The 27,687-nt window shown below is 42.2% G+C and overlaps 1 protein-coding gene across 2 annotated transcripts in view; it reads left to right on the top strand.

Annotated features, from left to right (window-relative positions):
* The window catches only part of LOC143808441 (glypican-5-like), a 413,770-nt gene that overhangs the window by 204,992 nt on the left and 181,091 nt on the right, over nt 1-27,687 (top strand). For both annotated transcript variants that reach the window (XM_077291113.1, XM_077291114.1), the window contains one exon: nt 22,199-22,319. In XM_077291113.1, the coding sequence (XP_077147228.1) occupies nt 22,199-22,319 (121 nt within the window). The remainder of the gene's footprint in view (nt 1-22,198; nt 22,320-27,687) is intronic.

Below are 27,687 nucleotides of genomic sequence, written 5' to 3'. Positions count from 1 at the left end.
GGGCAGCACGGTGGCGCAGTGGATAGCACAGCAGCCTTGCAGCGCTGGAGTCCTGGGTTCAAGCCCCACTAAGGACAACATCTGCAAAGAGTTTGTATGTTCTCTCCGTGTTTGCGTGGGTTTCCTCCGGGTTCTCCGGTTTCCTCCCACATTCCAAAGACATACTGATAGGGAATTTAGATTGTGAGCCCCATTGGGGACAGTGACCATAATGTGTGAAAACTGTAAAGCGCTGCAGAATATGTTAGCGCTATATAAAAATAAAGATTATTTATTTATTTATTAATTAGGGTTAGGGTTACAATTAGGGTTAGGGTTACAATTAGGGTTAGGGTTACAATTAGGGCTAGGGTTAGAATTAGGCTATGTGCACACGGTGCGGATTTGGCTGGGGATCCGCAGCGGATTGGTCGCTGCGGATTCGTAGCAGTTTTCCATCACGTTTACAGTACCACATAAACCTATGGAAAACCAAATCCGCAGGGCCCATGGTGCGGAAAATACCACGCAGAAACGCTACGTTGTATTTTCCACAGCATGTCAATTCTTTGTGCGGATTCCACAGCGTTTTACACCTGCTCCATAATAGGAATCCGCAGGTGAAATCCGCACAAAAAACACTGGATATCCGCGGTAAATCCACAGGTTAAGCGCAGTGCGTTTTACCTGCGGATTTTTCAAAATCGGTGCGGAAAAATACGCACACAAATCCGCAACGTGGGCACATAGCCTTATGGTTAGGGTTGGAATTAGAGTTAGGGTTGGAAATAGGGTTAAGATTAGGGTTAGGGGTGTGTTGGGGTTAGGGTTAGGCATGTGGTTAGGGTTATGGTTAGGGTTGGGATTAGGGTTAGGGGTGTGTTGTGGTTAGGGTTGGGATTAGGGGTGTGTTGGGTTAGGGTTGGAATTAGGGTTAAGATTAGGGTTAGGCTTGTGGTTAAGGTTATGGTTAGGGTTGGGATTACGGTTAGGGGTGTGTTGGGGTTAGGGTTGTGATTAGGGTCATGGTTAGAGTTTGGATTAGGGTTAGGGGTGTGTTGGGGTTAGTGTTGGAGTTAGAATTGAGGGGTTTCCACTGTTTAGGCACATCAGGGGGTCCACCATTGATTCCAGCCAATCTTGCATTGAAAAAGTCAAATGGTGCTCTCTCCCTTCCAAGCCCCGACGTGTGCCCAAACAGTGGTTTACCCCCACATATGGGGTATCAGCGTACTCAGTAGAAACTGGACAACAACTTTTGTGGTCAAATTTCTCCTGTTACCCTTGGGAAAATAACAAATTCTGGGCTAAAAAATTATTTTTGAGGAAAGAAAAATGTTTTTTTATTTTCACGGCTCTGCGTTATAAACTTCTGTGAAGCGCTTGGGGGTTCAAAGTGCTCAACACACATCTAGATAAGTTGCTTTGGAGGTCTAGTTTCCAAAATTGGGTCACTTGTGGGGGGTTTCTACTGTTTAGGCACATCAGGGGCTCTGGAAACACAACGTGACACCCTCAGATCATTCCATCAAAGTCTGCATTTCAAAACGTCACTACTTCCCTTCCGAGCCTCGACGTGTGCCCAAACAGTGGTTTACCCCCACATATGGGGTATCAGCGTACTCAGGACAAACTGGACAACAACTTTTGGCATCCAATTTCTCCTGTAACCCTTGTGAAAATAAAAAATTGCGGGCTAAATATCATTTTTGAGAAAAGAAAAAATATTTTTTATTTTCACGGCTCTGTGTTATAAACTTCTGTGAAGCACATGGGGGTTTAAAGTGCTCATCACACATCTAGATTAGTTCCTTGGGAGGTCTAGTTTCCAAAATGGGGTCACTTTTGGGGGAGCTCCAATGTTTAGGCACACAGGGGCTCTCCAGACGCGACATGGTGTCCACTAACGATTGGAGCTAATTTTCCATTCAAAAAGCCAAATGGCCTGCCTTCCCTTCCGAGCCCTGCCGTGTGCCCAAACAGTGGTTTACCCCCACATATGTGGTATCAGCGTACTCGGGACAAACTGGACAACAACATTTGGCATCCAATTTCTCCTGTAACCCTTGTGAAAATAAAAAATTCCGGGCTAAAAAATCATTTTTGAGGAAAGAAAAATTATTTTTTTATTTTCACGGCTCTGCATTATAAACTTCTGTGAAGCACTTGGGGGTTCAGAGTGCTCACCACACATCTAGATTAGTTCCTTGGGGGAATCTAGTTTCCAGAAAGGGATCACTTTTGGGGGAGCTCCAATGTTTAGGCACACAGGGGCTCTCCAAACGCGACATGGTGTCCGCTAACGATTGGAGCTAATTTTCCATTCAAAAAGTCAAATGGCGCGCCTCTCCTTCCGAGCCTTGCCATGCACCCAAACAGTAATTTACCCCCACATATGAGTTATCGGCGTACTCAGGAGAAATTGCCCAACAAAGTTTAGGATCCATTTTATCCAGTTGCCCATGTAAAAATGAAAAAATTAAGGCTGAAAGAATTTTTTTGTGAAAAAAAAGTACTTTTTCATTTTTACGGATCAATTTGTGAAGCAACTGAGGGTTTAAAGTGCTCACTGTGCATCTAGATAAGTTCCTTGGGGGGTCTAGTTTCCAAAATGGGGTCACTTGTGGGGGAGCTCCAATGTTTAGGCACACAGTGGCTCTCCAAACGCGACATGGTGTCCGCTATCGATTGGAGCTAATTTTTCATTCAAAAAGTCAAATGGCGCTCCTTCCCTTCTGAGCCTTACCGTGTGCCCAAACAGTGGTTTACCCCCACATGTGAGGTATCGGTGTACTCAGGAGAAATTGCCAAACAAATTTTAGGATCCATTTTATCCTGTTGCCCATGTGAAAATGAAAAAATTGAGGCTGAATAATTTTTTTGTGAAAAAAAAGTACTTTTTAATTTTTACGGATCGATTTGTGAAGCACCTGAAGGTTTAAAGTGCTCACTATGCATCTTGATAAGTTCTTTGGGGGGTCTAGTTTCCAAAATGGGGTCATTTGTGGGGGAGCTCTAATGTTTAGGCACACAGTGGCTCTCCAAACACGACATGGTGTCCGCTAACGATTGGAGCTAATTTTCCATTCAAAAAGCCAAATGGCCTGCCTTCCCTTCCGAGCCCTGCCATGTGCCCAAACAGTAGTTTACCCCCACATATGTGGTATCAGCGTACTCGGGACAAACTGGACAACAACATTTGGCGTCCAGTTTCTCCTTTTACCCTTGGAAAAATAAAAAAATTGTTGCTAAAAGATCATTTTTGTGACTAAAAATTTAAATGTTCATTTTTTCCTTCCAGGTTGCTTCTGCTGCTGTGAAACACCTGAAGGGTTAATAAACTTCTTGAATATGGTTTTGAGCACCTTGATGGGTGCAGTTTTTAGAATGGTGTCACTTTTGGGTATTTTCAGCCATATAGACCCCTCAAACTAACTTCAAATGTGAGGTGGTCCCTGAAAAAAATGGTTTTGTAAATTTTGTTGTAAAAATGAGAAATCACTGGTCAAATTTTAACCCTTATAACTTCCTAGCAAAAAAAATTTTGTTTCCAAAATTGTGCTGATGTAAAGTAGACATGTGGGAAATGTTATTTATTAACTATTTTGTGTCACATAACTCTCTGGTTTAACAGAATAAAAATTCAAAATGTGAAAATTGCGAAATTTTCAAAATTTTCGCCAAATTTCCGTTTTTTTCACAAATAAACGCAAAAATTATCGACCTAAATTTACCACCATCATGAAGCCCAATATGTCACGAAAAAACAGTCTCAGAATCGCTAGGATCCGTTGAAGCGTTCCTGAGTTATTTCCTCATAAAGGGACACTGGTCAGAATTGCAAAAAGTGGCCAGGTCATTAAGGTCAAAATAGGCTGGGTCATGAAGGGGTTAAAATCATTTAAAAACACTTAAAAATGCAGATTTGCAACGAACACCTATACACATGTCATGCCCTAATATGGGGGCAATGACAACCCACAAAACATATGTCACCCACAATAAAGATGTCAATGTAAAATTGCTACAAAATACAAATAATCAGAGCCCCATTATGCAATATGCATGATTATGTCAATATCCAAAAATGCTAAGTGGAGTCATGTAGACAGTGGGGGAGCAGAGTGTGGGATAGGTTCCCACGCGTATCGCCGCCCAAATCGCGGCTTCCTCAGGGAAAAGAATGGCATTCCACTTAGCATTTTTGGACTGTTGGTATGAGGGTACATTGGCTTGAGGATTGGGTTCTTTTATTTTTCAGTCCCCTCTCCCCCTGTCTCTCTCCACATGTCTAACCAACTTTTTTCATGTCCTTGATGCTTTGAATGGCTAAACATTTTTGCGCTAGAATTATGCACCTTATTTTGGGGCTGTATGGTATTGTGATATTGACATAATCATGCATATTGCATAACGGGGCTCTGATTATTTGTATTTTGTAGCAATATTACATTGACATCTTTATTGTGGGTGACATGTTTTGTGCGTTGTCATTGCCCCCATATTAGGGCTTGACATGTGTATGTATAGGTGTTCTTTGCAAATCTACATTTTTAAGTGTTTTTAAATGATTTTTGTGTTTTGTTTTTCATATGCACTTTTTGATGTTTGCCAATAAAATATTAAAATTCTTATATGTGGAGGTGTTCCTATGTATGTGGGCATGATCTTTGTCTTGTTCTTTGCCATTAGCAAAAACCTTTAATGAAGTTTTATGTAATTTATTTTCTCCCACCAGTTGTTTTTCAAAATCTGAAAGAAACAAAAAAATTCTCAAACGAGTGAACAAATGACCAGAAAGTTGTTTTACAGTAGATATAAGTAGTAATATTCTTTGCAGTGTTTTTTGAGCAATTTTAGAGGTATTTCTGCAAGATTCCATCCGCAGAAGACTGGCTGATAAATGGAAATGATAATCATCCTGTCTAAACACGCTGCCAATCACTAGTGATGAGCGAATGTGCTAGGACAAGGTGTTATCCGACCATGTTCAGGTGCTAACCGAGTGTCTTCGGCGTGCTCGAATAATATGTTCGAGTCCCCGCGCCTGGATGTCTTGCAGGTGTTCGATAGCCACAACGCATGCATAAATTGGCCTAACAGGCTGGCAATCCCTGCATGTGTTGCGGCTGTCAAAGAGTCGTGGGGACTTGAACATATTTTTCGAGCACGCCAAAGACACTCAGTTAGCACCTGAGCATGGTCAGATAACATCTTATCCGAGCACGTTCGCTCAGCACTACCAATCACCTCACGCTTAGCAAAATGCTTGTTCGTCAGGTGAAATGATTCATAAGCTTACTTCATAAATCATTCTTCTCGGCAGCACCTTGTCCTGTGTAAACAAGAGATGTGCTGGAAAGAACAATCATTTTCTATACACACACACACGTATTAAATCATCGTACTGTACACTTATAAACGGGCTATTAAACGGCCACTGATTGGCTTACATGTAGCCGATGGGCATTTTGGCTCTATCAATGAAGCTTTTCGAGAGACTTATCTGCTGATAACTACTTATACATCACAGATATAAGTGAGCAGCACCAGATCTTACCTTACACAGAGATACTTTGGATAGATCTCACCTGAGGTCACAGATTTTTGGGACAGCTGAAAGATTTCACTCACAATGTCACAGATTACTGTCAGAAACAAACATTTGGGTTTATTTATTTCACCCAAAGAAAGCCCTGCATATAATCTGACAAAAAGTGCCATGGAATAAATGGCACTATAATAATAAATAATAATAATTTATCAATCTCTTCCCTGCCACACCCTTCTTCAGGGCCTGGAGTTCAGTTTTCTCTTGCTGTTGATTTTTCATATTTCCAGCAGAGGGCACTCACATCACAAATTTTACAAAGACAAACTTCCTTGGTAAATGGCAATTTCTTTTCCAGCAGAAATGTAGAAACAGCGGATTGGTGAACTGCTCCTATCATTACTCTGCCTCCATTTACAGGTCACACATCTACTATGTGTCTATACTTCATCCACAGGAGCCCATATTCACATCTTGCTGCACGCAAAGGAGATCACACAATGAGGCAAACTGGGCTGCAGTGTAATTACTTTGCACGTGGGTTGCCTCAAAGAGCTTGTCCGGGCCATGTATAACACGAGGACGGGTGTTTAGTATTCTGAATCCTAACTATATGTATCTGTGAGGCCATGTTCACACCCAGTTTTTTGAGGTGTTCAAAAATGATTAGAAAATGTTCCCTTTTTGGCGTTTTCTTTTGCTACAGTGATTATGAAGCGGATTTTTAATTTTTATTATTCATGAAATCCCTTTATTGTAGAAATCGACAGAAAAACAAAACTAAAAAACGCATTTTTTTGTAGGTAAAAACAATTTTGCAACATGTTCAGTCTTTGAGACTTTCAGCAAATGCCCAGGGTTTAAAAGAAGTAACGTGTACATACTCCTCGCTCAATATTACTAGTCAATGGAGAGGCTAAAAGGACTCCCAGAAGATACCCGGGTGTTTTATTGTGAGGTGTTTTTCTGGTTTTTTTTTAAGCATTTTTAATGCAAAAAGCTACTGTTTTCTTAATTTCTTTATGAGGATCAAAAAATGGCAAAAAAGTGCCAAAAAAGTAAGCAGTAGATTCTCCCACAAACTCCTTTTCTGTGGAGTTTGCTGAAGTGTCTTCTGTTTGAAAATAAATTATTAAGATGTCCGTTTTTCACATACGAGTGCTATCTGTGGTTTTCATGGACAGCATTGCTACCTAGGATGCTCTATGGGGCTATTCACATGTCCGTGATTTTTTGCAGTCCATGGAAAATCGCAGAGATACAGTATGTCCGATTTTCATCTGAGGGCCAGATCAATATCGGCAATGCAAGTCTGAGTCCGTGAAAAATTTGGACCACACTCGGATGACATCTTCTGAACAGCCATTCTTGTCAGTAATACTTGTAGATATGGACCAGGTTTATGCATTTCTGCATAAGAACACATGTATAAGATGAGCGAGTAGTGGGGATCTGGTGTGAGTCTGTCTTGTTTTGAATAGAAGTGACACAAATACAGAAAATTCTATGCCTTAGCAATGCCTTTACTTTCTCACAAGGAGGCACTAATCTTAGTGGTCACGGCTCATTACTAGGTGCAAAGCTTAGTGGTCATGCTCAGGAGAAGCTACAGACTTTTTATTGAAAAAACGACAACTGAAGTAAAGTCTCCGCAACAGTCAACACGGCCTGATTAAAATAAACTTGGTTCTTATTGCCTGGCTACATTTCAGTAGAAGCATCAGTCATGAAGGTCATGGGATAGCTGTGTCCACCTGCACTGAGTCTGTAAGGCTCACGAGAGAGCAGCATTTTACTACCCAGCACAATCCACTAATGTCAGGTGCCTTTAGGTTTAAATCTGCCTGCTTATATCTTGGGTGAAAGCGACCCACTAACACAAAACTGCAGGGCCACTGCTTCTTGCTGTGGTCAGTTTGGATCATCTCTCCATTCCGCATCTCCTGTAGGTTTCTCTCTGGTCACAGATGAATGCACTACTTGGGTGCATGCCTTAGGCTACGTGCACACGCTGCGGATTTTGCTGCAGATCTGCAGCGGATTGGCCACTGCGGATTCACAGCAGTTTTGCATGAGGTGTACAGTACCATGTAAACCTATGGAAACCAAATCTGCAGTGCACATGCTGCGGAAAAATCCATGCGGAAACGTAGCGGTTTATATTCCGCAGCATGTCAATTCTTTGTGCGGATTCCGCAGCGGTTTGCACCTGCTCCTCAATAGAAATCCGCAGGTGTAAAACTGCAGGTTGAATCCGCACAAAAAGCGTGAAAAAACGCAGTAAATCTGCAGTAATTCCGTGGTAAATCCGCATTGCGGTTTACCTGAGGATTTACCAAAATCAGTGCAGAAAAATCTGCACACAATTCCTCAGCGTGTGCACATAGCTTAAGGCTAGAGATGAGCCACCTCCCTAGTGTTCGGGTTCGGTTCGTCGAACAGGGACGTGTTCGACGAACAGTTCGTCGAACACCGTCGAAACCCATTGAAACCAATGGTAGGCAAACACATACAAACACATGGAAAACACATAGAAAACACCTTAAAAGGTGTCGAAAAGCTGACAAACTGCTCAGAAGACACAACAAACACATGGAAAAGTCACAACTACATATAGTCATGTGAAAAGAAAAGAGGTGGAGGAGTAAAAGGAGGGGGAGACACAGATATCGGCATGTCATGCCCTTCTAAAATCAAGAAAGGCTGGAGTAAAAATCTAAACTCACTCTACCAACACCCAGACGTCTTGACAAAAAAAATAAAAAAATAAATATCTTTAGGTAGAATGGCGGCGGGTCCATTCAGAACACTTTCCTTAAAGACGTAGTGGTACCCCCATTGGGAGTTGTGCCAAAAAATGAACCCAATACATTCAGACTAATCCACCATTTGTCATATCCAAGGGGCAGGTCAGTAAACGACAACATCGACGCGGAACCAAGTACAGTACTATGTACTGTACCTCCTTTGACGAGGCAATCAGGCGGGTCAAGAAGTTTGTAAGGGGCACCCTAATGGCCAAAACACATTGAGGGGGCGTTCCGGTTATTACCTGTGCCTCCGAATAGTGTCCTCCCATTGGGCTGCTTCTGTGAAGGAGCATACTACATAGATCGCTGTTTGCCCATGGGGTGCTCCATATCCTGCTCACTATTTGAGGCGTTTAGTTGCTTCCTCGAATGTGTCTTCATGGATGTTTGTAAGGCGGCACATATTATCCATTACCTCGACGACTTCTTATGCCTGGGCCCAAAAGATTCGCCACAGTGTGAAAACACGCGATAGTCCACCTGTGAGAAGGAGAGAGCTGGAGTGAGAGTGGACACCCCAGAGCCGAGGGGTTAGATTGACAAAGAAAGAAGGCGGTGTAGCTTGCTTCATGGGTGGGGTACTCTGCTGAGTAGCAGAAATTGCTATTAGGCCCAAAAGGATTTCCTGGGCCAGATGCTGTTACAAGATAGTAGTTAGGTAAACAGGCGGTGTAGCTTGCTTCATGGGTAGGGTACGCTGCTGAGTAGCACTAATTTCTACTAGACCCAAAAGGATTTCCTGGGCTAGATGCCGTTAAAAAATAATACTTAGGTAAACAGGCGGTGTAGCTTGCTTCATGGGTGGGGTACGCTGCTGAGTAGCACCAAATTCTACTAGGCCCAAAAGGATTTCCTGGGCCAGATGCCGTTAAAAATAGTACTTAGGTAAACAGGCGGTGTAGCTTGCTTCATGGGTGGGGTACGCTGCTGAGTAGCACTAAATTCTACTAGGCCCAAAAGGATTTCCCGGGCCAGATGCCGTTACAAAATAGTAGTTAGGTAAACAGGCGGTGTAGCTTGCTTCATGGATGGGGTACGCTGCTGAGTAGCACCAAATTCTACTAGGCCCAAAAAGATTTCCCGGGCCAGATGCCGTTACAAAATAGTAGTTAGGTAAACAGGCGGTGTAGCTTGCTTCATGGGTGAAGTATGCTGCTGAGTAGCACCAAATTCTACTAGGCCCAAAAGGATTTCCTGGGCCAGATGCCGTTAAAAATAGTACTTAGGTAAACAGGCGGTGGGTGGCTGGGCTACTCTGCTGACTAGCAGACACTGAAGCTTTGGAGCAGACCTCTGAATCCCAGGCCATAGTATGAGTAAACAACTCTGCAGACGACCCCACCCAGCTGGAATTGACGATGGCAATGTCATGTAAAACTCAGCAAGGGGACTAAATAAAAGAGTCTCCATTTTTTCCAAAAATTCAGCCACAGACACCACTTAAGTGGCATCAATTTTGCCAGAGTTTTTTTAAAACGGTTGGTGAGGTGATTTTCAAAAACCATCAAGATTTTAGTCTCCCCAAGATGACACAAGGGTAGAAAAGTCCTTGCGGATGCAGGATTTGTTCATCTTGTCATTTTCTGCCTGACAGCAAAAACCTGATGTGTGAAAGGGGCTTTAACCTGTTCTTGACGTCAATTTACCCTCCATAAATAGGGTCTACAGACATTCCTTAATGTAGGTCAATGTAGCGCCGCAATACTATCAGTTGCACATACATCACCTTGCAAACCGACCATGGTACAATGACAGGGCCCATATACCCAGTGTATTGTATATAATCCAGGCCGACCCACATAAACAGTCCAAATGCCACTACCTTTCATAAGGCAACATCAGGAAAACCAGCTCACCCTTGTTGAGGCTACTGCAAATATACAACTTGTCAACTTGCCCTAGAATGGCATTTTTCCCCCGATCCCAGGCCCTGCCTTTTGTGGTGATCTGGTGGCACAAACATCGACTCCTGTGGGTTCACATGATACAGACGGGCTCTAAATGTGTTGCTATTTTGGATGAGTGCTGCATTCAGCAGAAACAGATCAGCTGATTGAGGTGAATTAGTGCACATTAAGAAACTGCCTCTCTCCAATCAATAACTATGCTCTTGAAACATAGACATTGTACAGAAGCAACGTCTGGCTGGCAGGGCTAGAGGAGCGGGGGATCCAGTTCTTGCAGCTCACGTCTTAATGACGGAACGACCTGCCTTGAACAATTAGTACATGGATGATGAATGTTCCCACAAGGTTGCCTAATTGATGTGACCACTGGATACTGTAGCTCTGGCGTTCTCACCGAGCCGTGAGCTACAACTGACATGTTGATACATTTGGCCGAGCCTAAAACTAACAGCCTTATACTAATCTAGTGAAGTGTTTGGCTAAAGAAGGAAACTGCAGATTGTAAACTCTGAAAGAAATTTGGTATAAGCACAATAATAGGGCTAGGGGGTCATAGATGCATTTCTTACATCTGTAGTAGGTGTTGTAGAAAGAGACAGCAGCAGCCTGTGCAGTATTGTAAATGTCCCATAGTAGATCCATGGCTCTGTTACAAGTTTTACCCTTAGGCCCTGGAGCCTGAAGTTCCTCCTCTGATTTTATACCAAGAATGACTTCAAAGCTGTTCTAGTAAAATCTATTTATTACACCCAGTAATCGGAATTAATCAGATGTCTGAATCCAGATTCAGTAATTATTTCGGTGCAGGAGCAGAATTGGAGGAAAACTGGAGACCTCATCCCAAGTTCCGATGATAAATCCTAAACTTTTAGAAAAAAATAGAATCAATAGGGTCAGTGAATATGTACTGTTTATTCGCCTACACAGTGCCAAAATACTTTCCCTTAGAGCGCAGTCAGATGGTCGAATAACACCGATGGCAATTGCATTGTAATGCTCGGACTGGCCGGTGGCTCTACTGACCCAACCGTGACAGCATGTATTTCTATGCAGCTGTCACGCTCAGATCAGGAGAGCCGCTGGCCAGTCCGTGCACCGCGATGCGATTGTCGTCCATGTAATACAGCCGTCTGACTGCGCCCTTAGGCTACATTCACATATTCGTGTGACACGCCCTATCTCTGTCCATTTTTTTCTCAGACCGCAAACGAACCTATAGAGTTTTCATTGATCCATACACACATCAGTTTTAAAACTGGATCCTTGTCTCCGGACCGTGACTCTAGATGCATTTCCTATTCTCCTCAGTATTGTGGATCAGACTTGGCCATTAAATTCTATGAGGATCCGTGAGATACGGATGAATCTAGGGAGACAGATTTTGTACTTCAGCGTTCCATCAAGTTTCATCCACATATTGACCAGGCCAGATTTTTCAAATCTGACATGTGTCACTTTATGTTTCAATTACTCTGGAATGTTTCAAGATATCCCTTTTTTGTGACAAAAGGTATTTTATTTTAGTGGTAAATTTAGGATGATATGTTTTGGATTCATTTATAAAAATGTCAGATATTTGACAACATTTTCCAAAAATTAACAATTCAAACTTTGAATGTTTATACCTTTAATTATATCACGCAAAATAGATAATAAATAACATTGCCCATATGCCTACCTTACATCAACACCATCTGTAAAATGTATTTTTCTTTTGTTAAGCTGTATATAGACATATATATATATACACTCACCGGCCACTTTATTAGGTACACCATGCTAGTAACGGGTTGGACCCCTTTTGCCTTCAGAACTGCCTCAATTCTTCGTGGCATAGATTCAACAAGGTGCTGGAAGCATTCCTCAGAGATTTTGGTCCATATTGACATGATGGCATCACACAGTTGCCGCAGATTTGTCGGCTGCACATCCCAAAGATGCTCCATACAAGGCAGGATGGATCCATGCTTTCATGTTGTTTACGCCAAATTCTGACCCTACCATCCGAATGTCGCAGCAGAAATCGAGACTCATCAGACCAAGCAACGTTTTTCCAATCTTCTACTGTCCAATTTCGATGAGCTTGTACAAATTGTAGCCTCAGTTTCCTGTTCTTAGCTGAAAGGAGTGGTACCCGGTGTGGTCTTCTGCTGCTGTAGCCCATCTGCCTCAAAGTTCGACGCACTGTGCGTTCAGAGATGCTCTTAGGCCTACCTTGGTTGTAACGGGTGGCGATTTGAGTCACTGTTGCCTTTCTATCAGCTCGAACCAGTCTGCCCATTCTCCTCTGACCTCTGGCATCAACAAGGCATTTCCGCCCACAGAACTGCCGCTCACTGGATTTTTTTTCTTTTTCGGACCATTCTCTGTAAACCCTAGAGATGGTTGTGCGTGAAAATCCCAGTAGATCAGCAGTTTCTGAAATACTCAGACCAGCCCTTCTGGCACCAACAACCATGCCACGTTCAAAGGCACTCAAATCACCTTTCTTCCCCATACTGATGCTCGGTTTGAACTGCAGGAGATTGTCTTGACCATGTCTACATGCCTAAATGCACTGAGTTGCCGCCATGTGATTGGCTGATTAGAAATTAAGTGTTAACAAGAAGTTGGACAGGTGTACCTAATAAAGTGGCCGGTGAGTGTATATATATATATATATATATATATATATATATATATATATATATATATATATATATATATATATATATATATATACACAGTAGGTCCCTTGGAGGACCTATATATTGGAAAAATAAAAACAGCGCCCCTCAACATATTCAAAACTGCTGTCAGGTAGTTTACTAAACCTTCAGGTACTTTTCAGGAATTAAGGCAAAGTGCAATGACAAGAATGAAAATTTGTATTTTTACCACGAACGTGTTACTAACAAGCCATTCTAGCTGACATACTCTAAAGCCATTATTTGGCTATAGATTGCTTTCAACACCATCATTCACGATCTCAGGGTGTTGATGGGGTTACAGAGAGAGCCCCCACACTCTGTTAACCATTTGGATGCTGTTGTCACTAATAACAGCAGCATCTAAGGGGTTAAACGGCAATGGTTGGTGCCAACACTGATCGTGGCTGATGCAGCACGGTGTAAGACATTTTCACCCATCAAGGGATGCTATTCTTTTCTATATCAAATCAGTAAAATGTGTTTTGGGGTCACAAAAGGGTAAACTGATCCATAGAGTCAATGGATAGAAAATATTTTGACAGTCTACTTGGTTCAACAGGAAAAAAAACTGATGCACCTAGGATGACACCTAAGAACTTTTTTTTTGTCTAAGATGGTGACACTCACATGGATGAGTGAATTCAGCTTTATACACACAGAACCAATTCCTTATGAAGCCAATTAGCCTATTTTTAGCTGAGGATGAATAGAGCTATAGGTCCTATATATTTAGAGCGCAGGATTCCTTTCATGGTCCAAAAAACATTAACTTGAAGATAAAAAATTTTTTAGAACAAAAACCTCTTATGTGATGTCTTTCAATGTTCAATTCAGCTTTTTCTGAGTTACAGGTATCATGCTACTGAAAACCATGAGAGGGGCTCTCACATCTTTTTAAATGGTTAAATTGTAAAGCGCTTATAAATACAACCTACCACTTATTAAAATACATTCCTTGTACTGTTCAGAGTAGGCCAGTTTCCTAGGGAAGGAGCACGCGCATGATTTCTGCTATAGATGGTTGGATCCGTCCAGCCTCACTGCGCCCGAGGTCCTTCGATGCTGCAGATTCTTCGGTGCTGCCTCGGTTAGGAGCATCAGAGAATGCAGTTTGGTCCAGCGGTTCAGCCATGTCTCTGGTGTGTACCGTCAATGTTCAGGAGCGCAGACAGAAATCCTGGAGCCAGGGGAGTGATGTGCTACTGAAGATAGAAGATCTGACAACCCTGTTAATGACCACGAGTTCAACGCCCTTGCTACATTTTATTCATGAACCAGGAAGATGAGGATGAATAGAGCTATAGGTCCTTCCCTGGCTGAAGAGTGTTGCAGAGTAACTAGAATTAATAGTATGTCAGGAAGGCTTTCTTCACGCCTCATTTATGATTTCCATCGGAGTTATACTGTATATCAGGACTCTTCCAATATATGCCTCTAATACAAGGCACCTCGATATACTAACATGAAGTGGCATACAATACATCGACTGTAGGCTTCCATTGTGAAAAAAAAATAAAATAAACCTCGCATTATATTTTTTTCACTATATGACTCTGAAATGGAAAGTGCGTTAGGTAACACTTTCCATACAGTGGAAAAAATAGCCAAACGCATGAACAGGGCCCTATCGGTACATTCAGTGTATGGGCTGAGCACTTTCCTGTCGTGTACGCCGAACAGCAAAAAAAAAACCTAAGTGGCTGTGGTTTATGAAGGTCTGAATATCTGGAGAATTATGTTTTTTCTATGTAGAAAAGCATGCCCCACCTTGTCTGAACACTCAGCTGACATTGACTTTTTCACAGATGTGGAGTATGAGAATTGATTAGTACGTGGTAGAATCTGTAGATGTAGGATGTAGACATGAACTCAGGACATGAGGAAATAGACTAATACCTTGCATAAGCAATGTTTCACACTCATAGTGTGGCATGTGAAGGTTTGGCGGTTCCAGGAATGGCTGTCATGTCTAAAGACATAATATAATGCTGAAAACAAGAATCCGATTTGATTTGCTGGAATCTTCATGTGGTTCTGGTGTAAGTCTGGTGGACTTATTGCAATCTTTGGGTGGTTTGGTGTAGGTAAGTCCGGTGCACTTACTGGAATCTTTGGGAGGTTTTGATGAAATTCTGGTGGTCCTACTGGAATTTGTGGGTGGTTATGGTGTAAGTCTGGTGGACTTACTGGCATCTTCAGGTGGTTCTGGTGTAAGTCTGATGGCCCTACTGGAATCTTTTAGTGGTTATGGAGTAAGTCTGGTGGACTTAATGAAATCTTCTGGTGGACCTACTGGAATCTTCTGGTTGTTCTAATGTAAGTCTGATGGACTTACTGGAATCTTCTGGTTGACTGCTAACTACTATAAAATCATCTATCTGTTAGAAAAAAGATTTTGTGTAGGAGACTGTTCACATAGCAATTTTTCACACCGCATTCGGTGCAGAAGATTCAGGTCAAATATCATGATGAAAAGCAACTACAAAATGCTTGTGTTAAATGGGAAAGCTGTGCTACTCCGTATGGATGCCTTTCTTCCAGTGCAGCTTCAGTAACAAGTTCAAGTTACATGTTACTTATTAAAACCGATTCCGTGCAGTTTCGGCCTGAGCATTGCATTTGGGTATCAGCTTGTGAATTATCCTCATTTAATGGGACTAGGCCATATGAGTAACAAACTGGAGGTTCTGCTTCAGAATTTCAAGAATAGATTCTGGAACAAATACATGTCAGATTTTCCAATGATTTTCCAACCCATTTCAAGCCTGCTATGATTAAGCACCTAAACTAGGTTTAAAATATGTAAGCAATGCTATTATAGACAGTACAGACCAAAAGTTTGGACACACCTTCTCATGTAAAGATTTTTCTGTATTTTCATGACTATGAAAATTGTACATTCACACTGAAGGCATCAAAACTATGAATTACCGTATATACTCGAGTATAAGCCGAGATTTTCAGCCCAAATTTTTGGGCTGAAAGTGCCCCTCTCAGCTTATACTCGAGTCACGGTCTGTGGCAGGGTCGGCGGGTGAGGGGGAGAGGGCGCTGAGGCATACTTACCTAGTCCCGGCGATCCTGACGCTCCCCCTGCCCGTCACACTGTCTCCGGGTGCCGCAGCTCTTCCCCTGTACAGCGGTCACGTGGGACCGCTCATTAAACTTATGAATATGTACTCCACTCCCATAGGGGTGGAGCCCCATATTCATTTCTCTAATCAGCGGTGCCGGTGACCGCTGATAGAGGAAGAGGCTGCGGCACCCGGAGACCAGCTGTCCGGGGGAAGGAGCGGGACGCCGGGAGCAGGTAAGTATCGCATATTTACCTGTCCTCGTTCCACACGCCGGGCGCCGCTCTGTCTTCCCGGTGTCTCTCCGCTCTGACTGTTCAGGTCAGAGGGCGCGATGACGCATATAGTGTGCACGGCACCCTCTGCCTGATCAGTCAGTGCGGAGAGACGTCGGGACCGGACGCTGAGGAGCTGCAAGCAAGAGAGGGGAGTATGTGTTTTGTTTTTTTATTGCAGCAGCAGCACCAGCGTTATATATGGCACAGATTTATGTGGAGCATCTATGGGGCCAAACTGAACGCTGCAGAGCATTCCATATGGGGCAGCTTTATAATGAGCATCTATGGGGTCAAACTGAACGGTGCGGAGCATATAGGGCACAGCTATATAAGGAGCATCTATGGGGCCAAACTGAACGCTGCAGAGCATATAGGGCACAGCTTTATAAGGAGCATCTATGGGGCCATAATGAACGGTGCAGAGCATATATGGCACAGCTTTATAAGGAGCATCTATGGGGCCATAATGAACGGTGCAGAGCATATATGGCACAGCTTTATGTGGAGCATCTATAGGGCCATAATGAACGGTGCAGAGCATATATGGCACAGTTTTATATGGAGCATCTATAGGGCCATAATGAACGGTGCAGAGCATTGTATATGTGGCACAGCTTTATGTGGAGCATCTATGGGGCCATAATGAACGGTGCAGAGCATATATGGCACAGTTTTATATGGAGCATCTATAGGGCCATAATGAACGGTGCAGAGCATTGTATATGTGGCACAGCTTTATAAGGAGCATCTATGGGGCCATAATGAATGGTGCAGAGCATATATGGCACAGCTTTATAAGGAGCATCTATGGGGCCATAATGAACGGTGCAGAGCATATATGGCACAGCTTTATGTGGAGCATCTATAGGGCCATAATGAACGGTGCAGAGCATATATGGCACAGCTTTATGTGGAGCATCTATGGGGCCATAATGAACGGTGCAGAGCATTCTATATGGCACAGCTATATATGGATAATATATGGGTTAATAATCAATGGTATGGAGCATTATATATGGCACAGCTTTATATGGAGCATCTATGGGGCAATAATGAATGGTATGGAGCATCTATTTTTATTTTTGAAATTCACCAGTAGCTGCTGCATTTTCCACCCTAGGCTTATACTCGAGTCAATAAGTTTTCCCAGTTTTTTGTGGCAAAATTAGGGGGGTCGGCTTATACTCGGGTCGGCTTATACTCGAGTATATACGGTAACACATGTGGAATTATTTACTTAACAAAAAAGTGTGAAACAACTGAAATTATGTCTTATATTCTAGGTTCTTCAAAGTAGCCACCTTTTGCTTTGATGACTGCTTTGCACACTCTTGGCATTCTCTTGATGAGCTTCAAGAGGTAGTCATCAGGAATGGTTTTCACTTCGCAGGTGTGCCCTGTCAGTTTTAATAAGTGGGATGTCTTGCCTTATAAATGGGGTTGGGACCTTCAGTTGTGTTGTGCAGAAGTCTGGTGGATACACAGCTGATAGTCCTACTGAATAGACTGTTAGCTGCTTTTTTCTTGCCATAATACAAATTCTAAGTAAAGAAAAACGAGTGGCCATCATTACTTTAAGAAATGAAGTTCAGTCAGTCCGAAAAAATTGGGAAAACTTTGAAAGTGTCCCCAAGTGCAGTGGCAAAAACCATCAAGTGCTACAAAGAAACTGGGTCACATGAGGACCGACCCAGGAAAGAAGATCAAGAGTCACCTCTGCTTCTGAGGATAAGTTTATCCGAGTCACCAGCCTCAGAAATTGCAGGTGAACAGCAGCTCAGATTAGAGACCAGGTCAATGCCACACAGAGTTCTAGCAGCAGACATATCTCTACAACAACTGTTAAGAGGAGACTTTGTGCAGCAGGCCTTCATGGTAAAATAGCTGCTAGGAAACCACTGCTAAGGACAGGCAACAAGCAGAAGAGACTTGTTTGGGCTAAAGAACACAAGGAATGGACATTAGACCAGTGTTAATCTGTGCTTTGGTCTGATGAGTCCAAATTTGAGATCTTTGGTTCCAACCACTGTGCCTTAGTGCGATGCAGAAAAGGTGAACGGATGGACTCTACATGCCTGGTTCCCACCGTGAAGCATGGAGGAGGAGGTGTGATGGTGTGGGGGGTGCTTTGCTGGTGACACTGTTGGGGATTTATCCAAAATTGAAGGCATACTGAACCAGCATGGCTACCACAGCATCTTGCAGCTGCATGCTATTCCATCCGGTTTGCTTTTAGTTAGACCATCATTTATTTTTCAACAGGACAATGACCCAAAACACACCTCCAGACTGTGTAAGGGCTATTTGACCAAGAAGGAGAGTGATGGGGTGCTACGCCAGATGACCTGGCCTCCACAGTCACCAGACCTGAACCCAATCGAGATGGTTTGGGGTGAGCTGGACCGCAGAGTGAAGGTAAAAAGGCCAACAAGTGCTAAGCATCTCTGGGAACTCCTTCCAGATTGTTGGAAGACCATTCCCGGTGACTACTTCTTGAAGCCCATCAAGAGAATGCCAAGAGTGTGCAAAGCAGTCATAAAAGCAAAAGGTGGCTACTTTGAAAAACCTAGAATATAAAACATAATTTCAGTTGTTTCACACTTTTTTGTTAAGTATATAATCCGCATGTGTTAATTCATAGTTTTGATGCCTTCAGTGTGAATGTACAATTTTCATAGTCATGAAAATACAGAAAAATCTTTAAATGAGAAGGTGTGTCCAAACTTTTGGTCTGTACTGTAGGTGCACACTATAATGATTCTAATGGATTAGAATCCATTTTTAGTTTTTATCATTTTTTTATGGTACTGGAGTACTACAATCTGAACTGGCCAATACTCTCACCTTTGTGTGCACCTGACCAACTAGCAACGATAGGACACAGCACGAGTGCGTAGCTAATAAAGCAATATTTTCTTTTTTATTGTTTTTTTCTCTATATATTGTTTAGGTTTTTTTCCGTGAGATCCCCATCATTTTATAAGAACTGTCCATACTCTTCTTAAGTGCTCACACTTTTGACTTCAATGGCCAGAAAACATTTTCCCTTTTGATCAGGAACTTACAATATGACCTGAACCATTAGGGTAAGTGCAGTCAATGTCTAAAAGAAAAAAACACCGGACAAATGAACATATTCACAGCAACATCAACATGAATTACTGTGGAAATTATCAGTCTTTGGAATTTCTTTTTAACAGCTTCACGTTTCGAAAGTCTTAAAGTGGTTAAAAGAAGTGATCTGACCATTCTTCTGGCGGCTTCTGCTTGGAAGACGCTGACTATGAATTCATACATTTCAAAATGAAAAAAGCTGGCGACAAAGGTGCCGCAAAGTCATTGGAGAAGATTTAAAACATATCAGGAAAAAATCTAAAAGACATCATGTGCACATACCCTTAGTGCAACACAACTTTCTTAAGTGTACAGTTTTTTATTGCTATTTTAACTCCAATACAAATTTATAAATTCTCTTTCCTTCCCTCCTAAGAAGTAAAACTTTAATTTAAAGTAATCCTTTTAGTTTTCTTTACATTAACAAGGAGGTAGGGAGTGTAAATTTATACTCCACCTCGATCGCTACGTGGTCATGGTTGAACTCCATGCACATTACGGTACATAAAATGATATCCGCTACAGATCAAGAGAACAGGTGAATGGCGCTCGCTCGGCATGGGATTCTCAGTAATAAATGATCCAAATATCTATATTAGTCCTTTATAGATAACAGCACAAAGAGCAGCCGCCGTAGACAAAGCAAACGATCTACCTCCAAGGCTGAAACATAAATGTCACATCACTTTCTTCAAGACAGAAGACTGCAAAAGCCTCCATGTATGCAGCAGCGCTTTACACATGTGTGCGTGCATGATGGGAATCCACGTGTAATTACATCTGCCGATGATGTGTTCAGACTGCTTCTTCCTGACTATAAGGTCAGACACCAGCAAAATGGCCAGTTCTTCTACTTGGGTTTACCTCCAGATGACCTCCCATCAATTACCGGTAGCCAGTTTGCGTGCCCTCTATCATTATACTATTACCACTAGAACAATAAAAGCTACATAGAGTGAGGAAAACAGATGAGCTGCCCGTGTGCTGCGGCCTCCTTCTACCTTTTTGTTTGCCTGCAGAATAAGCAATTGGTTATTGGTTTTCTTTGTTTTACTGTTTTTCTTAGTCTTAAGTTGCCTATTATACCTACATAGTACAATGATGAGGGTGGTCTTTTCATCTGCGATCACCACAAAAATTGATTTACAGCGTACTCCTTTCTAATGCTCTTGATAAGGTAGTTAATAATGCTGCATTGATCTTATAGATTTTGCCACTGTTGTCAATAGTACATTATAATTAGTGATGAGTGAACATACTCGGATAAGGTGTTATCATGCTCGGGTGCTAACCAAGTTACTTCCGCATGCTCGAAAAATATGTTCGAGTCCCCGCGGCTGCATGTCTCGCTGTTGTTAGACAGCTGCAACACATGCGGGGATAGCCTGTTTGATAGGCAATCACTGCCGCGAGACATGCAGTTGTGGGGACTCGAACATATTTTTTGAGCACACCAAAGTCACTCGGTTAGCACCCGATCATGCTCAGATAACACCTTACTTACTGTTACTTGTTGTCGAGCAGTGTCTTGTTTTGGCTATTCTCGCAAAGGCTGGAAATTGTCTCTGCAAAGCAAATGAGAAAGAGTATAGTGCCTGATAATTATTGATAGTCCCTGGTGAACTTATATTAGTACTGATTGGTCATCATTCAGACTTCCGTGTTGCACGTATCTATCCGTTTTTTTTTCACAGATACAGCTTGTAGCCATTATACTCTATGGTCCTACTCACATATTTTTTCATGTTTTTTTCATGGAACGTGTGTCCGTGCAAATCTATGGGTCCGTGAAAAACATGTACAGAACACGGATGGCATCTGTGTGTTGTCTGTGTGTAAAATTGCAAAGGAAAGGTGAAGATTTATAATTTTTGTTTCTTTAACCATCCATTCAAAACGCTGATGGTAAAAACGGACACACAGACCACACACTGATGACACCGGTACCATTTTTTCACGTACGTGTGAATGAGCTCTCAAGGTGTGAAGAAAACAAATTAAACCACATATCACAAGAATAGTATGCGGGCCCTGATGATCTAGAGGTCTCTTATCCACCTACGTAACCATGATGCAAGAGAGATTCTATGTGCCTGCTGGGTCTACTGGAACATGGCAGCTCTGACACCTCCAACAATGGCAGAAATTAGATCAGCTGACATCAACCTGATCGTGTTTTATATCTTGATCCTATGACAAACTATTAGCAACTAACAAAACCATCCTGCTTTTTCTGTAGCTCCAATTATCTACTGTGTATTGGATAATGATTATGAAGGCATGGCCATGTCTTCTCCAAGGGTGTGCACCAAATTCTCTGGACTTGGAGGGCTCCCAGTATAAGACCTCACCAACCAATTTTATGACCTATTTTGCAGATAACAAAAGGAAACAGGTCTAACATATTTTGCTTTTGGATGGAAGGAGCCTGGTGACCGATGATTGCTATTATGCCTTCAGTGCCAATATGATAAGAGGATTAGAGGTTGTGGTCTTGAGTTTTTCACTTCTATTTATGCATTGGTATGATTGCTCCGGCCAGAAAAAAGGGGGAGGTTTGATTTTATAACGCGCCTATCTTCTTCATCATCATTATAATTATTATATTCTCTTTTTGTTTCATTGAAGCTACGTCATTTGTCAGATTGCATGGTGTTTGTATATACTGTATGCAATACTAATGGAAAATATGATTTTATGAGCACATGAATCAATTCTAGTTTGACAGCACTTTTGCACTGGACTCCTCAGCACTTTCATATCACAGATGGTCATCTATTTCTTTTTTTCCATAGTTACACCAACCTCGTTGTTTCCAGTGATTTTAAAGATCAAGTAAACAATCCTGAAGTTAAAGTCCGAGGGTCCAATGTCATCATCAGCCAAGTAATCAATAAGATGCGACTCTTCATACAGGTATGGGAAGCTGTTTTTGGCTTGAACTTTGAAATCAGACCTGTAATGTTGTATCAGTTATTGTCTATACTGACATTTTATACCTCCTGTTGTTTTGGGTGAGTATATTAAGAATGAACACAAAAATTAAAACTGCCCTGGTCCGGCAACCAGTTCAGACCTCTATAGCAGCATCATTGGCGTAGTGTTCACTTCTCTGCCAGCAATCCTCTGCACAGAAACCTGGGCACCCCTGTCGCTTATTAGTCACTAGTCAACAGGCCTCATATGACTTCATTCCATCGCAAGGGCCTAGTAAGCGGCAGAGGGATCCAGGATGGTAAAGAAGATACAGTCATGGCCGAAAGTGTTGGCACTCTTCAAATTGTTCCAGAGAATGAAGTATTGCTCACAGAAAATTAATGCAATTACACGTGATTTGTTATACACATTTCTATTTCATTTGTGTGTATTGCAACAACAGAAAAAAACAGAAGTGAAACAGGCAAATTGGACATAATTTCATACCAAATTCCAAAAAAGGACCAGACAAAATTGTTTGCACCCTCAACTTAATATTTGGTTGCACGCCCTTTGGAATGAATAACTGCAATTAATCACTTCCTATAACCACCAACAAGCTTCTTGCACCTCTCAACTGGAATTTTGGACCACTCTTTGTTTGCAAACTGCTCCAGGTCTCACATATTTGAAGGCGCCTTCTCCCAACAGCAATGTTAAGATCTCTCCACAGGTGTTCAATGGGATTTAGACCCTGACTCATTGCTGGCCAGGTTTGAACTCTCTAGCGCTTTGTTTTCGTTCATTGGGTCTTTGGGTTATTTTCCTGCTTGAAAGGATGCAAATCCAACTTTCTGACGCTGGGCACTACATTGCAACCCAAAATCTTTTGGTAATCTTCATATTTCATGATGCCTTTCACAGAGATAGTGCAAGATGCAGCAAAACAACCCAAAAACATCTTTGAACCTGTTATGACCTGGTGGTTAAGAGGCCACACCGATATGACCTGGTGGCTAAAAGGAAACATGAGACGAGCTCTGAGGAGGTGGTATCTCTACTGACCACAATCCCTAATCCTAACAACACTAGTAATAGCCGTGGGATGTTCCTGACTCTCCCTAGACACCTCTTCACAGCCTAAGAATTAACTACCCCTAAAGAAGGAAATAGAAAGCTATCTTGCCTCAGAGAAAACCCCAAAAGGAAAGATAGCCCCCCACAAATATTGGCTGTGAGTGGAGAGGGAAATGACATACACAGAAATGAAATCAGTTTTCAGCAAAGGAGGCCAATACTAAACTTGATAGACAGAGAGAAAAGGATACTGTGCGGTCAGTATTAAAAACTACAAAAATCCACGCAGAGTTTACAAAAAATGAACTCCACACCGACTCACGGTGTGGAGGGGCAAATCTGCTTCCCAGAGCTTCCAGCTGGCCTGAATATGACATAGTGACAAGCTGGACAAAAAGAGACATATTTGCAAAGCAATAATGTCCAAAGCAAATGGACGAACAAGAACTAGCAGAACTTATCTTTTGCTGACAAGGACAGGCCACATGAGAAATCCAAGGAGAGAACCAAATCCAACCTAAGACATTACATAGTTACATAGTTATTAAGGTTGAAGGAAGACTTTAAGTCCATCTAGTTCAACCCATAGCCTAGCATGCCCTAACATGTTGATCCAGGGGAAGGCAAAAAAAACCCATGTGGTAAGAGTAAGCTCCATCATGGGGAAAAAAATTCCTTCCCGACCCCACATACGGCAATCAGACTAGTTCCCTGGATCAACGCCTTATCAAGGAATCTAATATATATACCCTGTAATATTATACTTTTCCAGATAGGTATCCAGTCCCCTCTTAAATTGAAGCAATGAGTCACTCATTACAACATCATACGGCAGAGAGTTCCATAGTCTCACTGCTCTTACAGTAAAGAATCCGCGTCTGTTATTATGCTTAAACCTTTTTTCCTCCAGACGTAGAGGATGCCCCCTTGTCCCTGTCACCGGTCTATGATTAAAAAGATCAGCAGAAAGGTCTTTGTACTGTCCCCTCATATATTTATACATTAACATAAGATCACCCCTTAGTCTTTGTTTTTCCAAACTAAATAGCCCCAAGTGTAATAACCTATCTTGGTATGGCAGACCCCCCAGTCCTCTAATAACCTTGGTTGCTCTTCTCTGCACCCGCTCCAGTTCAGCTATGTCTTTCTTATACACCGGAGACCAGAACTGTGCACAGTATTCTAAGTGTGGTCGCACTAGTGACTTGTATAGAGGTAAAATTATGTTCTCCTCATGAGCATCTATGCCTCTTTTAATGCATCACATTATTTTATTTGCCTTTGTAGCAGCTGCCTGACACTGGCCACTGAATATGAGTTTGTCATCCACCCATACACCCAGGTCTTTTTCATTAACGGTTTTGCCCAGAGTTTTAGAATTAAGCACATAGTTATACATCTTATTACTTCTACCCAAGTGCATGACCTTACATTTATCCCCATTAAAGCTCATTTGCCATTTATCAGCCCAAGCTTCTAGTTTACATAAATCAGCCTGTAATATAAAATTGTCCTCCCCTGTATTGATTACCCTGCAGAGTTTAGTGTCATCTGCAAATATTGAAATTCTACTCTGAATGCCCCCTACAAGGTCATTAATAAATATGTTAAAAAGAAGAGGGCCCAATACTGACCCCTGTGGTACCCCACTACTAACCGTGACCCAGTCCGAGTGTGCTCCATTAATAACCACCCTTTGTTTCCTATCCCTGAGCCAACTCTCAACCCACTTGCACATATTTTCCCCTATCCCCATTATTCTCATTTTATGTATCAACCTTTTGTATGGCACCGTATCAAAAGCTTTTGAAAAGTCCATATACACTACATCTACTGGGTTCCCTTGGTCCAGACCGGAACTTACCTCTTCATAGAAGCTGATCAAATTAGTCTGACATGAACGGTCCCTAGTAAACCCGTGCTGATACTGGGTCATGAGGTTATTCCTCTTCAGATACTCCAGTATAGCATCCCTTAGAATGCCCTCCAGGATTTTACCCACAGTAGAGGTTAAACTTACTGGCCTATAATTTCCGAGTTCAGTTTTTGTCCCCTTTTTGAATATTGGCACCACATTTGCTATACGCCAGTCCTGTGGTACAGACCCTGTTATTATGGACTCTTTAAAGATTAAAAATAATGGTCTATCAATGACTGTACTTAATTCCTGCAGTACTCGGGGGTGTATCCCATCCGGGCCCGGAGATTTGTCAATTTTTGTGATTTTTAGACGCCGCCGTACTTCCTGCTGGGTTAAGCAGGTAACATTAAATTGGGAATTATTATCACTAGTCATATTGGCTGCCATGGGATTTTCTTTTGTAAATACTGATGAAAAAAAGTCATTTAGCATATTGGCTTTTTCCTCATCCTCATCCACCATTTCACCCAGACTATTTTTAAGGGGGCCAACACTATCATTTTTTAGTTTCTTACTATTTATGTAGTTAAAGAATATTTTGGGGTTATTTTTGCTCTCTGTAGCAATGAGTCTCTCTGTCTCAATCTTTGCTGTCTTGATTTGCTTTTTACATAATTTATTTAATTTTTTGTATTTATTTAATGCCTCCTCACTACCTACTTCCTTTAATTCTCTAAATGCTTTCTTTTTGTCCCTTATTGCGCCCCTTACAGCTCTATTTAGCCATATTGGTTTCCTCCTATTTCTAGTATGTTTATTTCCATACGGTATATACTGTGCACAGGTCCTATCCAGGATGCTAATAAATGTCTCCCATTTTCTTTGTGTATTTTTATGTCTCAGGATATCGTCCCAGTTAATTGCACCAAGATCCTCTCTCATCCGTTGGAAATTTGCCCTCCTGAAGTTTAGTGTCCTTGTCACCCCTCTACTACACATCTTATTAAAGGAGACATGAAAACTTATTATTTTGTGATCACTATTCCCCAAGTGACCCCCAACCCTTATATTTGATATGCGGTCTGGCCTGTTGGTTAATATTAGGTCTAGCAGTGCCCCCCTTCTTGTTGGGTCCTGAACCAGTTGTGAAAGGTAATTGTCTCTCATAGTTGTCAAAATCCGATTACCTTTACTGGAACTGCAGGTTTCTGTTCCCCAATCTATTTCAGGGTAGTTGAAGTCCCCCATAATAATGACTTCTCCTTGAGTCGCAGCTTCATCTATTTGCTTTACAAGGATATTCTCCATTGCTTCCATTATTTTTGGAGATTTATAACAAACCCCTATCAGTAATTTATTATTTTTTAACATTGACAGCTGGCATGAACTAAAGCCCAGAGCAGGTTTAAATAACAAACCCAGGCAAGGCGATCAGTGATGGCAGCTGCTACAGCTACCTAACGGAGCAGCAGTTCCACTCGAAACCACCAGAGGGAGCCCAAGGGCAGAACTCACAAAAATACCATTAGCAACCACAGGAGGGAGCTCCAGAACGGAATTCACAACAGTACCCCCCCCCTTGAGGAGGGGTCACCGAACCCTCACCAGAGCTCCCAGGCCGATCAGGACGAGCCAAATGGAAAGCACGAACCAAATCGGCAGCATGAACATCGGAGGCAACAACCCAAGAATTATCCTCCTGGCCATAACCCCTCCACTTGACCAGACACTGAAGCTTCCGTCTCGAAAAAACGAGAATGCAAAATCTTCTCCACCACATATTCCAATTCCCCCTCAGCCAACACCGGAGCAGGAGGATCAACGGAGGGAACCATAGGTACCACATATCTCCGCAACAAGGATCTATGGAACACATTATGAATGGAAAAAGAAGCTGGAAGGGCCAAATGAAAAGACACCGGATTGATAATTTCAGAAATCTTATAAGGCCCAATAAAGCGAGGCTTGAACTTAGGGGAAGAAACCTTCATAGGAACATGACGAGAAGACAACCAGACCAAATCCCCCACACGAAGCCGGGGACCAACACACCGACGACGGTTAGCAAAACGTTGAGCCTTTTCCTGAGACAACGTCAAATTGTCCACCACATGAGTCCAAATTTGCTGCAACCTGTCCACCACAGAATCCACACCAGGAAAGTCAGAAGGCTCAAGCTGCCCTGAAGAAAAACGAGGATGAAAACCAAAGTTACAAAAAAAAGGCGAAACCAAGGTAGCAGAACTAGCCCGATTATTAAAGGGAACCTGTCACCACGTTTTTGGAAGATGGGATAAAAATAGCGTTAAATAGGGACAGAGGTGGACGTTACATTAGTGTGTTTGTTATGCGTTTATTACCCACCTAAGTTGCCGAAATACCTTTGCAAAGTCTCCGTTTTCGCCTGTCAATCAGGCTGGTCTGGTCAAA

Source organism: Ranitomeya variabilis, chromosome 2 (assembly GCF_051348905.1).
Source record: "Ranitomeya variabilis isolate aRanVar5 chromosome 2, aRanVar5.hap1, whole genome shotgun sequence".
Lineage (NCBI taxonomy): Eukaryota > Metazoa > Chordata > Amphibia > Anura > Dendrobatidae > Ranitomeya > Ranitomeya variabilis.
Note: the sequence above shows the minus strand (reverse complement) of the source record. Positions and strands in the feature narration are given on the sequence as shown.